Here is a 15,183-nt window from a genome sequence, read left to right as displayed (position 1 = left end):
CAAAGCTCCAAGGAGCTACTGTATTTAAAAGACAACAGAGATTTTTACAAAACACAAAGAGGGCATTATGGGTGATAGACATCATCAGCTGGAATTCACCTTATTCTGCTTATGGTAACAATTACAGTAACAACTGGAGAAGAACATATATAGCAGTGATGCCAGTGTGCTTGCTTAAGAGCACAGGTATGGTTCACAACCATCCAAGCTTATCATTGGTCAGGTTTACATCTAAAGTGGACTTGAACTACTATGTTATGTGGAACATACAGAAATGTCCCTGACAAATCTTTTTTCACTGGAATCCCTCTTGAATAACAGCAGTGTAATTCTTGATATCTGAGGGTGTCTAGGCCCTCTTGACCTTGTGGCCATATATGCAGTATGAGATCTAAGGCACTGACTGGTAATCTTAGAAGATTTTGAGTTGGCTTTGGAGACAACACTACTGTGCTGCCTAATTTCTCCTTGCTAAAGGCTTTGGCATGGGGAAGCAAAGCTCTACCTCTACCAAGATGGCCACCTGCATAAATACACACAGTGTGAGACAAGGCACGTAAAAGTAAATCACTAATGGGGAAAGATCAGCTGCAGTAAGAGCACGGTCCGTACTATTGACTACTCCTTTGTCATCTGCCTGCCGTTTTCTGGGGGTAACTTTGATTCCCCTTTAAACAGGAATGTGTGACAATTACCACTTGAAGATCACATAGAGCTTCCATAAAAAACTGCCCTATGACACAGTTGTTATGAAATCTTTCTTCATGACCATATTGTAATTGTCTCAGTTGCCTTTTACCAAATACAAGACCATAAAGTAGATATCCCATAGAAGCCATTTTCAAGGTTTGGCTTATGGGATCTCTACTTTTTACAAGGGAAATTGTAGGTGAAATAATAATTAAACTGGAAAACAAGCAAAAACTAATGTATAATCTTCATATTACATAAACCAAAAATCAAAGATAATTTTGTTTGAAATGAAACCTTTTTACACTCCTGTTTTTAATATAGTGAGAGATTAAAAACATTGTAAAACTGTAAATTGTTCTCACCTATTTAAAAGTCTAAGAAGGAATATCACATGCCACTATTAATTTGGTCTTGGGCTTCTATGAGTTGTTTAAAGTGATTCTCTTTTAATAAACTCAATTGTATATTCCAAATGCCACAGATAAACGTTGAAAAAAAAAATGAGATGGGCATCTTGGTCAATATAAAATAAAAACGCATAATGCAAACTACAGTCTACATCTGAATTGCCATGCTAGGCCAAGCTTATTGTATTGCATACAAACTGCATTCTAAGTACTAATGGTTCATATTGTAAACATCAAGCATACAGAGTTTAAATTCAAGGCCACAACTTTTTTTTTTATGTCTTAAAGTTTCAACATGTCCCTTCTGTGTTTCTTTGGTTGGCCGAGCTCAACTCGTAGTGTATAAATGCATAACTTATATAATTATATAAAAATGAAAAATACCATTGACTTGTATACTTCAACCTGACGAACGCACAGCGTTCGCGACTCAAATAAAACTGGCGCCTGCTTATAAAAAATAACAACAACAAAAGTTCAGATTGTAGCAACGAGGGAACTTACTTAATATTTCAATCGTCAAACTCCCTCAAACAGAGATTAAAATAAACATGTGTACAAAATCCACCCTGAGAGCTTTGGCAATAAAATTGGAGAAGTTCGATCGGATTCCACCAACGAGCATTGCTTCCAATATCAGTGCCATATTAAATTCTCTTGTTGCCATGGGCAACGCATTGAAAACAAAAATGTTACACTTAGCAATGACTAGATGTGAACTGTGATAATTGTATTTTTCAACTGTGCTAAAATTTTAACTTAATTCTGCACTTGTTATGTGTAAAAATGGACCTGGCCTTATAAAAAAAAGACAAAAATGAAAAGAATTCTGATTGTTTCCACTTCTCTTAAGAAAGCCATTGCATCTCTGAAAAAAGTTGGGTGTCGTGTGTTGTACATTACAAATGAGGTCCTGATTTTTCTTTTTAAATATCAGACAATTCCAGTTTTATATCATTAAAAGTAACTACTCTAATCTATACCATTTCAACCATGTCATTTTGTTCTCGGTAATACTGATGGCGGTATTAATACTGCTGTAACATTTCTCAAAGAAGTCTCAAAAAACATACGTCCCTGTATTGTCAAGCCCCTCCCTCTTTTCAATGGTTTTCCGTGAATGAGACAATTCTTTTCAGTATTTTCCTCCCTTTCCTTCAACCTCTGTTTATAAACCTTCTTGAGCATAATTACTTCTTAGCACTTTCTTTGTTCCACCAAAATGGCTCATACTTCTCTTTCAGATACATCAAGGAATGTAGGAAGTCTTCACAGTTTGCCAAAAAGTTTTTTTTCTCAAGTGAAATTTTGTCAAATTTTTTGTCTTGACATTGTTTTACTGACACTACTTTTGTTTCAATGATCCTGATTGTGTACTTGTATTCTTAAGTACAGGTAGTTTGCACTACAGATATTTATATTATGGTAGTCCACAATTTTGTATATAGCATATAGTTTTCTTTTTTACTTTTTTTTTAACAAAAAGTTCATTAGGTAAATCCACCATAGACTTCGACTAGAAAAAGTCGAACCAAGAATACATATTAGTTAAATGCTGATGTCTCCTATGTTGCATCTTTGGCATTTGAACTTCGTTAGTAAAATTTTGCGTCCTTAACCTCTACAAAAAGTTTTGCGTTTGTGGCCTATCTGCCCTTATTTTTGTGCACCTGTTATAAAAGGCACGGATAACTCGTCATGATCTCCTGGTAGAGTCGCTGGCGAATTATAATCCACAGTAAAGTCTTTTTCTTGAGCGCTAGTAGTAACTTCCAAGATGAGATGACATGTGACTTGCCGGGAGTCGGCTACTGGGATAAATACTGCCGGTTGGTGAATTCCAATAAGGGTTTGGAGCTGCAAAGAAACTGGATGATGTCACAGGTAAAGCTGGAGGATGGGGAGCAACAAAGTTCATCTTCTGAGGGTGTGTGTGATAAGAGCTCATGTAGGGAAGTTCAGAAGGATACTTATACATCGTTGATTCTGGAGGATGTGGTTGAAGGGCTTGAGCAATCCCATGAAAGTCAAACTTATAAGCATAGCGCTTGCCGTGGACTTTAGTCATAATATTCTTGTCGTAGTAGTAGCGGAGTGCACGGCTGAGCTTGTCGTAGTTCATGTTAGGTTTACTCTTCCTTTCTCCCCAACGTCTTGCCACTTCGTCCGGGTCGGTCATCTTAAACTCCCCGTTCGTTCCTTCCCAAGTAATGCAGTTGGAGTTTGAACTGTCTGAGAGAAGTTCCAGGAGAAACTGCCAGAGCTGGATTTGTCCACTGCCTAGAAAAATAGTATTAGCAAAGTGATGAAAAACAATAGTTGATAATTTCAGTTTATAGTAATGTTATTTATAACTGTCCACTGTCTTCTCTCTATCAGATGGGTGAATGTTCATCTTTTGCAGCTCATGCCTTCATAAAAGTCTAATTTAAGTGTCACACCTTTTATTTTCTATATATAGTCCTGTGCCCTTGCGTACAGTATTATGATTTGTGACTGATTTTTGCTTAAAGATGCTTTAAATGCTGATTTCTGTGCTGGCAGACCTGTGTAATAGTGACACCATTTATCACCAGTGTCCTTACACAGGCTTAATGGGTATGTAACAAAAACGTGGAGGTAAGAAATAGAGGTTGCTAGTACAAGGTCCACCTGACTGCATATTTATTTATTTGACCTTAATTGGGCTTTAAAAAGTAATTACAGCTACTGCATCTTATTTTTAATCACTTCTTCACATAAGTGCTTTGGTGGCTTAAAAGAAAACTATGGGGTAAGTGTTTTTCCCCATAGTTCTCCTAAGGGTCACAGAAGGACATATACTAACCTCCTCCCGTGACCCAAAGCTACAGCTCGCGGTATACTGAGACCGCCGCAGCCAGGACGGATCCCGACAATGCTGTTGAGATCCACCCAGCTGCATGAATGACAGCGGGCTCCTCCATCTAAAGGCAGAGCCAGCTGTAACCGCCCCCTCCCCCATCCATTCATACAGTCAGCGCTGGTGGATCGAAGCAGGAAGGGGGGAATCACTGCGAGGAGCCGTGACTGACAGTCACCGCTCTCTGCAGGGAGATGATCGAGAAGTGAGCGAGCGACAGTATGTATTTGCTCACTTCCCAATCTATTGAGCCGACGTGTGACAGTTTCATTGTCACACGTCAGCTCGAACTAGACACAACAAATGTCCTTCTTATCTCCAGCTATTACTTATTGCCTTTGCTGGACTATAGAATCAAGATATTCCTCTGGCAGGGCAATAATTATTTCATGTCTAAAGGTACTCTATATGGCTAAAGGTTTGTGGACATCTGAACATCACACTTATATAAGCTTGTTGGACATGTAGTTCCAAAACCATGCGCATATAGATTTTACCCCCTTCCCCAGTTTGTGATTATAACAGCTTTCACTCTTCTGGGAAGGTCTTTCACAGGGAGCGTGTCTCCAGGAATGTGTGCCCATTCAGTCAAAATAAGTTTTATGATGTCAGGTTATAATGTTGGGTGAGAAGGCCTGGCTTGCATTCAGCATTTCAATCCATCCCAAAAGTGTTCAGTAGGGTTGGGGTGCAGGCTATTCGAGTTCCTCCAAACCAAACTCATCAAGCTATGTCTTTATGGAGCTGGCTTTGTGCATGGAGGTGCAGTCATGCTGGAATAGAATAGGGCCTTCCCTAAACAGATGCCTCAATGTTGAAAGAACAAATATGTCTAAAATGACTTTGTGTGTTGTAGCATTAACAGTACCCTTCCCTGGAAATAGCTGAACTCAATCATTCGGATGGATGTCCACATACTTATGGCCACATAGTATGTGTTATGGTCAGGTGTCCACAAACATTTCAATGTATAGTGTGTTTTTAGACCTATGGGTAGAAGGGTGCCTCTTGAAAAAAGATCTGAAAGCAAATCCATGCTTTGCCAATGTAGGGTAAAGCCACATGTTTTCATTTTTGCCTCTCCAGCAGCACATGCTTACCTTTTACTTGCCATCTTGTTGCTCCTGAGTAAAGAAAGTAAAGCGTAAGCTCAGGCTAGGGGGACTCAGGGCTTAAACAAGGTTGAGGACTCTCTCCCTGCCCCAATGTGACAGCACTGGGAAATGATCAAGCACCAGTGCTGTCACAGGAGAGGAAGAGGAGTGAGTCACATGCTCCTGTATACCAGAAATTAATGGGTATTTTTCTTGCAGTGGGGGAGTGAATTTGGGGGGGTTGTGGGGGGTTAAAGTAAACCTGATGCTTTGCCCTGCATTAGCACATCACAGGTTTGTTTTGAGAAACCCATATACCTACATGAATGGTCAAATTTGAAATCTCCTAGTTTAGTCTCTAGTTGTGCCCATCCACACAATAAATATCTGATCCGGCCAAAAAAACAGATCAGGCAACTTTCATCCCACGTTATAGCTTAAGTTTCAGTCTGAAACATTTTGATTTACACCCAGCCTTCTTAGGATCAGATAGCACATCAGTGTCCACTGGCAGAGAAAGAGCCATGCTGGGCTGGATCAACACCTTCCTACTACGAGTTCAAGCTACCAATGGGTTTCAGACTTTAGGCAGATTTGACTGGTGACTAAAGAGAAGCAACTCCAGTTCTTTGTAAGAAGACATGTGGGATTGATTTACTAAAAACAAACAGACAGCTAACTTTGTAAGGGAATTTGCACTTTGCAGGGGAAGCTTCCTCTTAGTTTAGTGAATGAGGTGACGCTCCACTGACTTCCATCATCCAATCATGTGCTAGTAAAAATATATATACCGTGTTTCCCCGAAAATAAGACACTGTCTGATATTTTTTTTGGCTCAAAAAAACACACTAGGTCTCATTTTCGGGGTAGGTCTTATTTAATTTTTTTTTTTATGTACAACAATCCACACTTATTCTTGTAGAAAAGTCTACATGTATTCATGTACAAAAATATGGTGATCAGGGCAATCAGGGGTGCCGTACCCTTCCAAGAGCAATTTGCTAACCACTCACTGGCCACAATGAGCGAAGCGCACTTTCACTATCGATTCCTCACAGGCGGAGGAGTGCATTTGGTATCACTCCATCTGTGAGAGGAGGCGGCGCTATAGAGGAGGCATCGGCTTATGCGGCTCTGCCCCCTCCGGTGCCGCCTCGCTTCCTCTAGCGCTGGCTTCGGTGGCACCGCCGATTCTCTCCCGTGGCTCTTCAAGTTCCCCCTTATGCCACCACCGGCCCTGGGAATAGTCACAACTAGGTCTTATTTTCGGGGAGGGTATATACCCCAAAAATAAGACCTACCCCAAAAATAAGACCTAGATTACTGTTTTTTTTTCTTGCGTGATTGGCTATCCTTTGCAAAGTGAAATTTCACCACATTCATCAAGGTAAGGGAAACATCCCCTGCAAAGTGCAAATTCCCTTCCACAGTGAACGGCCTATTTGCCTTTAGTAAATCAGCCATGTTATGTAAGGTCTGTTGGAAGCTACAGTGAGACTAATTATGGAAAATAACACATACTGTAGTGTGATCCCACCATCTTATATTCTTACGCACCTAAATATGGATCCTAAAATCAGTGTGGCTGATTAACAAAGGCTGATCGAAAAAGTTACAAATCAGTTTTTGTGCCACCTGGCCTTTGTTCACTTGGATTTTGCATTGCCACACAAGTCTATGGGAATGCAAAATCACATGAAGCAGGTAAAATGCAGATCAGAAGGAGGTCAACTGGAGCTCAAATGCTCCTGTCTATAAATTATGATCTCAGAAGCATCTAAAACAGATGTTAAACTGACACCATGGACATAAGCATTGACACAGGCCTTAATTCTGTCAAATCAAACCATAAATCTACCGTATATGCTATCTATAGGCAACAGCTGCACTTCTGCTCCAGTTTTCCGCAAATGAAGCCCAATGTTTTCTGTGCAGTGCAGAGCATTAATAGCCATCTCCCGACTGCTAATCTCAATTAATTGTGCACAGATGTCAGATGGTTTCATTTTATTGAATACCAATTGTTTTTCTCATTGTCATACCAGGTTAACAGTCCATCTGAACCCCATTAGCATTTGCTGTGTTTCAGCACATTCAATATATTCGTCCCTTTCCAAGAGCATTCCACAAAACTGCTTTTAATAAAAGTCTTGGGCTGCGGATATTGTTATTTATCCGTAGAAGAGAAAAAGGGAAAGATCCATTCAGCGGTGGTAGCCTGGAGGCTGCAGATGTGAAGGGCAGGTGAGGTCATGGGAGTCAATGAGCCACAGCAAATATTGAGAGTGGCCAACAGGTGAATTGTTACATGAAACTTACTGTAAGGTGTCACTATAAGGTCCTAAGCAAGCAGGCAAAATTATAAGTGTTTATAAACCCTAACGATGGCCTCCTTAATCGTTCCCATTTGGTCTGTTAAATATACCATTAAAAGCGTTTTGTTATAGCGGTTCAATAAATGCATAATAATAACTGTCTAAATTCAGAGCTGTCTTGTGTTCTGTTCCTACGTGAAGCACTATAATCAGCTTTATGAAGCTCACTTCCTTAAAGGAGAACTATGAGGTAATGTTTTCCCCCCATAGTTCTCCTAAGGGTCGCGGGAGGACATAAACTAGCATACTCCTGTGACCCAAAGCTCAGTATATCACGAGCTACAGCTCGCCGTATACTAAGACCGCCGCAGCCGGGACGGAACCCGACATTACTGTTGAGATCCACCCAGCTGCTTGAGTGACAGCTGCCTCTGCCTATCTATTTGACCTTAATTGGGCTTTAAAAAGTAATTCCAGCTACCCCCATCTTATTTTTAATCACTTCTTCACATAATTGCTTTGGTGGCTTAAAAAAGAACTATGGGGTAAGTGGTTTCCTCCATAGTTCTCCTAAGGGTCACAGGAGGACATATACTAACCTCCTCACATGACCCAAAGCTCAGTATATCGCAAGCTACAGCTCACGGTATACTGAGACCGCCGCAGCCGGCACGGATCCCGACAATGATGTCGAGATCCATCCAGCTGCGTGATTGACAGCGGGCTCTGCCTATCTAAAGGCAGAGCCAGCTGTACCAGCCCCCTCCCCCGTCCATTCCTGCACTCAGCGCTGGAGGATCGGAGCGGGGAGGGGGGGGAATCCCTGCTGGGAGCCGTGAGTGACAGTCACGGCTTTCTGCTGGGACAGGATCGAGAAGTGAGCGAGTGACGGTATGTGCTCGCTCACCTCCCGATCTATTGAGCTGATGTGTGACAGTTTAATTGTCACACGTCGGCTAGAACTATGAGGTGGAGTGAAAATCAGTCACCTCATAGTTCTCCTTTAACTTCTTTGAGGATATGAGGAGAGGGGGAGGTAATCTGTAATTTAGAAAAAGACAACTAGGCAGGGCTGATACCATTGCTTGTTACATAGTTACATAGTATTTGAGGTTGAATAAAGAGACAGATCCATCGAGTTCAACCTTTATCTCAGTCCAGAAGAAGGCACTGTGTTGTCAGCTCACAACAGGAAATCAGGAGCTGAGCACATTTCTAGCAGATCAACAACTATCTTTCTTTATTTATGGGGTTCGGTAAGGGAAATAAGGAAATGTGCATGTATTACAGAGATGTACAGAATATATTATTATTCATTTTATTATATTTGTTCTTATTATTATGTTTTATATTATTATCATTTTGGTAATTATTATTTTATTTTGCCCTACGTCTTAGCCTGTAAATTTTTGTAACTGCTCTGTAAATGTAAATAAATTTATAGAGCATCAACTGCAGCAAGCATTTGTAACTTTGCAGTGGATCTGTGTTTGCTCATGCAACTTTTCTTCTCTATCAAACATAGTTCCTCATCTTACTCTCTTCTGCCTGTAACTGGTGTTTTGATAGAATTTTGTAAATTATCCACGGTACATTGATTTCCTTTTTTTTTTTTTTATAAATTGCAGTTTTGCTAAAGTTTTCATATCTTATATATTTTATCCTGACAAGCAAAATTAGTTGCAGGCAGAGTCTGTTGATGTTTTGTCTCCTTACCTGGATTTGCAAGGCGACTGCTTGTTGGGCCAAGAATCTGATAAGGATCTAAAAGAAGAAATAAAAGAAATCAGACATATTTCATCCAGCGTGTTCACTCAGTTCATGTTCATTTCCCTGTACTGCAGTGTCACAATTCTGGTTAACAAAAGATGTTGAAAAATATTTTGTAGCCCATAAGTCTTATTTTTCTGATTGACATACCTGGGATCCCAAAAGAGATGGGCCCTGCCTAAAACAAGAGCAAACTCATAAAAAGCATATCTTGATGGATGTGGGTGGGGACTGGTGGAACAAGTGGCTGGGCATATACACCGATCAGCCATAACATTATGATCACTGAGAGGTGGAGTGAATAACATTGATTATCTGGTTACAATGGCACCTGGAAGTGGGTGAGATATATTAGGCAGCAAGTGAACAATTTATCCCTGAAGTTGATGTGTTGGAAGCAGAAAAAAAATTGATAAGTGTAAGGGTTTGAGTGACTTTGACAAGGGACAAATTAGTACCGCTAGATGAGTGGGGGTCAGAGCAACTCCAAAACTGCAGCTCTTGTGGGATGTTCCTAGTCTGTAGTGGTCAAGAGTTTGAAGTGTTGACTTGGCCTCCAAATTTTCAAGATCTCAATCCAATCGATCATCTGTGGGATGTGCTGGAAAAACAAGTCTGATCCATGGAGGCAACTTACAGAACTTACAGAACTTAAAGGATCTTCTACTGATGGCTTGGTACCAGGTACCACAGCATACCTTCAGAAGTCTAGTGGAGTCAATACCTTGATGGGTCAGGACTGTTTTGATAGCAAAAGGGGGACCTACTCAAAATTTGGCAGGTGGTCATAACATTATGGCTGACCGGTCTATGTATTCTTAAGCTGGCCATATACTTATCGAATTTCGAGCTGTGGGTGGCCCTGTTGGAACCACCAAGCAAAATAGTCAATTTTTCTTCTTGAGTTATGCTCTGTACAACGCTTTTGAAACTTTATAAAAAATATTGAAATGAAAAATAGTGAATTTTTCAATTAACTTTTGTTGAAGGAGATGGGTGGAAAATCGTTGGCTAAACGGTAACTGTATTCAGTTAGATGCAGCCACTCTTCGGTTATACAGGAGCCTTGAGTCCCACTGGATGCTAATTACAATAGCCAGCAGGGGATTTTCCCCAATCCATGTTGTTTAGTGTAAATGGGGGAATCTATTTTTTTAATCTCCTTCAGAGAGAAATCTTGAGGTGTATAAAAAGGCCACTTTCCAGACAGTTACTCCTAGCAGCCAGGCAAAGAAGTTATTAGAAGCCACTCAGGGAGGACGAGAACTGTTAGCCTGAGGGGCAAACACAGTCAACTAGCCCTCTCAATGCAAAAATTAATTTCTGTGGGCTAAAGAAAGTACACCATGCAAAGTGTGTCATCGTTCTGCAGCGATAGGTGGGCATGGTGAAAGGTAAGTGTTCCTAAAGGACTCTTGGCATTTAGTTACATAGCATCTCAGAGCTCCAAATGAAGTTGGTGCTGAATAACTTCCCTCTGCCAGACTCTGCAGAGGGGAGCAGATAGCTATATAATGCCCAGAATATGCCACTGACTACCGTTCCCTCCCTGACTGATACCTGAACGATTAAGTATCTCCACTCATGGCTACCAGTCGAACATATCATATTAGTACTGGCCCAGGGGAATAGGCCCTTATGCCTCCTAGTCCAGTCCTTCACTGAAGCCACCCAAAGATTGGTTAGTCATCGCCTGTTTACATTGTTGCCTTTAACCAGAAGGGGGTATCACATCTTTGTTTCATTTGAGTTTGCCGTTTTTGAATGCCAAAACTTTAACAGAAAATCACATTTGCCAAATGAGACCAGTTAAAATCCTGCCATGGCCACTTCACTAGTGCCTTTTATCACAGATATTTGTCAGACATAAAGCCACAGACCTCCCAAATTAAAGTGACACTAAGGTCAGTAGTCAAATCTTAACAATACATTCAAGTACCCTAACCATTAACAAAAATGTATCTTATTTGTGCATCACTCGGCTGTAGATCCTGATATCATCTCTGAAAGCCCTGTCTCTGGCCTATGAGTAGACTAAAGTGAGTCTGCAATAAATGAAAAAACTAAGAAGCAATAATCAATCATTCTTTTCAGCTGAACCCGATGGTCTGTCAAACATCAACCTTTTTTGTGATAGGAAAAAACAAAGGCATTTATCAAGTCCTAATCATTGTCTTAATTACCTAGCTGGGGTCTTGGATCTTCTGTTTTTGGCACTACGGTGGGCGCTTGTGAAGCTGAAAAACAAAAAAATTACTAAAAGTTATATAAACACAGTTATTGAATGTTTCATTGGGTGTAGATTAGTCCTGCAAGTTAAACTATTTCAATAAAGGGAAACGTTATTGTAACTTAATTACTGATTATTGTGCTGGGTACAGTTGGGAACTCACCCAAGGTGCATTGCTCAAGGGTCCTTCCATAGCTCTCAATCCCTGTAAAGTGTATCTAAAGCCAAAGCTGTTTTACATTTTTGGATAGAGTAGGGAAGGATTTTTTTTCCAGTTAGGAGATTTCCTTCCCCTTCCTGTCCATTAGACACAACAGGAACAGAGGAACTCTCTACAAAGAGAGGGATATCCACTCTTAGATGGTTGTCACTGGTGTCCTCTTTGGAAGATTTCACCTCTATTCCAGTTCTGGTGACAACTAAAAACAATTAAAAGTTTTCCCTTGAGATTAGGTAACCCCTAATCATAACAGTAATTAAAAATAATCAGTTTTGGTTTTAGACACATTTTAAGGGTTAGGGTTCGGATTAGGTGACATCTGAGGATGGCAAGCTACGTCAACACTACTAGTTGGTATTCAGGGTATTGAAGCCCACCCATTAATGATTGAAATATGTGAGCTGCCATTAGCAGCCTACATTCCAAAATGCTAGGTGCCTGGCTGGGTCTGCATTTTACACTTCTGTCACTGAACATGAGCAAGCCTACAGTAAATTAACAACATGGAGAACTTGGAAATGTTCATCTTGTTTAGCTGTTTGTCTGGAGTTCAGCTTTAAATCTTGTTGTCCTATACCTGCAGCTCTGGGACCATATGTTGGGTCTGTTTAGATGGCTTTTGTACAAATTTGTACTTTGTTGCTGGCATTCATTTGAATGGCATTTTTGAAACATCTGGAATGGATGATACGGAGCACAGTTTGTTGGGTTTTACCCCTGCTTTTGTCATGCAGGATGCTGGGATTTGTTCATGCAGCCAGCCCACCCATATTTGCTCTATCTATTCCTCTAAATTAACATTAGGAATGCAAATAAATGTATAGTAATTGCAATCGGAATTTCAGCATAATGCATTCACTTATTTGCTGGATTAAGGCGTTCAAACCTTGTTTGGAAGATAGTACTGAAATAAAAATGATGGTGTGATTTTCAATGTCAAAAGCTTTATTTATAACTTACCTTTTGACTGTGGTGTGGGATGATTGGGCCATGCAGGTCTTCTTGTTTGCTCGTAGGATAAATCTGCAGACACAATAACTAACTGTGATTTTTTTTCCAAGTGACAGACAGACAAAACAACAAAACTAAGTATTCTATCTACAGACAAAACATTTCATTGCAGTGAAAAATTATTTATTCCGGTAACTGAGTGTGGTTAAGGGACAGCACTGTGGGAGGAGATGCAGCGATTCAAAGATTGCTCCATCACTTCTCTGTCTGGCTTTCAGTAGTAAACAAAGCGGTCACAGGGCTGCTGTTTACTGCTGGTACTATAGGGAGCCTAACAAAGAACCAATGTGTTCTCTGCCATGAGCTCTGAACACCATCTTGGGAGAGCCTGTGTCTAATATTTATTTTGACATTTTGGAGGATATCTTTGATGATGGCAGTATATATACATCTATCTATCTATCTATCTATCTATCTATCTATCTATCTATCTATCTATCTATCTATCTATATATATACTGTATACATATATATATATTTCCATGTGCATCACTGGGGTGTGACTGCAAGGGGGAAGTCACAAGTAGTGACAGACACCCGCTTTGTGAGGGAGTGGTACGGGAAGGTTCCTGGCCAAAAGTGACAGCAAGGACACCCTTGGGAAAAGGCTGGTGCTCCAAGAGAGGACCACAATATTTAGCCCAGCATGCTGGTTAGGCACAAATACAGCACCCTTTCTGGGGAAAACACTTCTGAGGATATCTTGCACACATATACGCTTAAGGGAGCACGCCTCAAGCAACCTCCTGTTAGCCCTGCATTCTTGCACTGTTATTACAAGTGCCTTGTTGTTTGGGGGCAAATTTGTAGAATACTTCAAATTTGCTGTAACTGCTGAATGATTTGTTGAACTGCTGAACTGGTGAATCATCTGTTCCTTTTGGCTAACTACCACCCAGTAAGCACCCACAACAAGCTGAAGGTCAGTTGCATCTATACAGGAACATTGAAAGAAGCATTCCAAACTGATCTCACATGCAAATGGAATGCACCTGCAAGCAAGCTGCATTTGCTTATGTACATAAGCACTAACACTGCCACGTTCCCTATAATAGTCTTTTTCTATTCATATGGCTTGAAACTTTTTTCCAAAGAAAAAACTCTGCTGCTTTTACTGCTTAAAAAGTTATAAGGGTTAGAGTCGGAGAGCTAGGGAGTTTTAGGGTGACAATGCTGCTGTGTCATTTTACTGAAGATCAAAGAACTTTGTCACTGTATTACAGGAAAAATTAAGTAATTTACTGGCAGGACCAACAGGTAATAACATTTTTAGTGACAGACTGCATCATATAAGTCATTTTTTTATTTTACCTATAATTCTACTTTACAGTTACAGTTTACTGTTTATAACCGTCCAGTACGGGCGCACACAGAGGTGTCCATTATGTTATATCCATTATAGCCTGCCTGTTTGTATGAAAATCTGCTGCATGATACACTTCCTTTAAACATGCTCTTACCAACTATATGATGCAAGCAGGGACTCTGGGGGACAGGCCCTAATTACCAGTTGAGGATATTGGGAACCCTATGAAGAATAGATGAGACCCATGTGTGACTTCTAAGTGGGGGCCTAACTACAGATCATGGGGCACCACAGCCTCAATGGGATCCCCTGGCAACCTTTCTCTGTGGCACTTTCTCTGAGCTGTGACTAGGTACACCAAGATCCCAAAGGCTCCTCTTGTGCATCTGATGTCAGCTCTCCTAAACTGTAGACTTAAGGCCCCGTTCACACTGAGTGGAAAATCCCGCGATTTCTGCCGCGTTATCGCGCATTTTTGCTGCGCGATATCGCGAGAAGTCGCTGGCCAATGGTTTTCAATGGAGCTTTCTTAATGTACAGCTCCATGTCGTCCGTCGCAAGTCGAGCCTGCAGGACCCCTTTCCTCACGATGTCGGGCAAAATTTCCTTTTTTTTTTAATGCAGCTCGACGGTGAAGGTCACACGATCGTTGCTGGAACGTCGCCCGAACCGTCGCGCTATCCCACCGCACAGAAATCCGCTCTAGGTGAGTGTCGCTTTGTGTAAATGGGGCCTAACAGGGGATTAGGATTGTCGTCCTGTTCCGCCCCCAGGCCCTATAGCAGCTTCGCTAACACAAACAGTTGACTACTTTCAGCTGGTAATTGTACCGATAGGAAAGTTTGTTCCAATCACTATTGCTCTTGACTTAATTATAGAGTCTGCTCACCCCTTGCATCTCCTTTCCCAGCTTACCGGTGTATGGAACACTCTACATTGCTCCAAAGATCGGTCACCCTGCGGCTGGTCGGATCACATCTATGTGTCCACCTTCCAATGGGTGCACAACCAAGGAACACCATTTTAAAGAAAGGGGTGTGGAAACACCCAGGGACACCCATTTATAGAGTGTGACTCCCAGGTAGGCAGGGTCACTACCAGGAATGATTGCATGAAGATCTTGTCACAGCAGCCCCCAAGAGACATTAGAATCCAGAGAAAGGCTAAGCCAGACAGACACCTATAAGTAAAATAATCTTTTTTGGTGGACCAACCCTTGAATTAAAAATGAAACTTTAATTATAAAAAAAAAATAA

General features: G+C 41.0%; 1 protein-coding gene across 1 annotated transcript in view; it reads right to left on the bottom strand.

Annotated features, from left to right (window-relative positions):
• Window positions 1-2,638: 2,638 nt before the first annotated feature.
• Window positions 2,639-15,183, bottom strand: part of ERG (ERG, ETS transcription factor) — a 182,119-nt gene continuing 169,574 nt past the window's right edge. Inside the window, exons 8-11 of the mRNA XM_018555148.1 lie at window positions 12,571-12,633; window positions 11,344-11,397; window positions 9,107-9,154; window positions 2,639-3,380 (exon numbers count right to left, since the gene is read on the bottom strand). Coding sequence (XP_018410650.1) covers window positions 2,860-3,380; window positions 9,107-9,154; window positions 11,344-11,397; window positions 12,571-12,633 — 686 coding nt within the window. The 3' untranslated portion in view covers window positions 2,639-2,859. The remainder of the gene's footprint in view (window positions 3,381-9,106; window positions 9,155-11,343; window positions 11,398-12,570; window positions 12,634-15,183) is intronic.

Source organism: Nanorana parkeri, unplaced genomic scaffold (genome assembly GCF_000935625.1).
Source record: "Nanorana parkeri isolate BGI_ZX_2015 unplaced genomic scaffold, ASM93562v1 scaffold186, whole genome shotgun sequence".
Classification (NCBI taxonomy): domain Eukaryota; kingdom Metazoa; phylum Chordata; class Amphibia; order Anura; family Dicroglossidae; genus Nanorana; species Nanorana parkeri.
The sequence above is the reverse complement of the archived record's forward strand: the minus strand, read 5'-3'. Positions and strand labels throughout refer to the sequence as shown.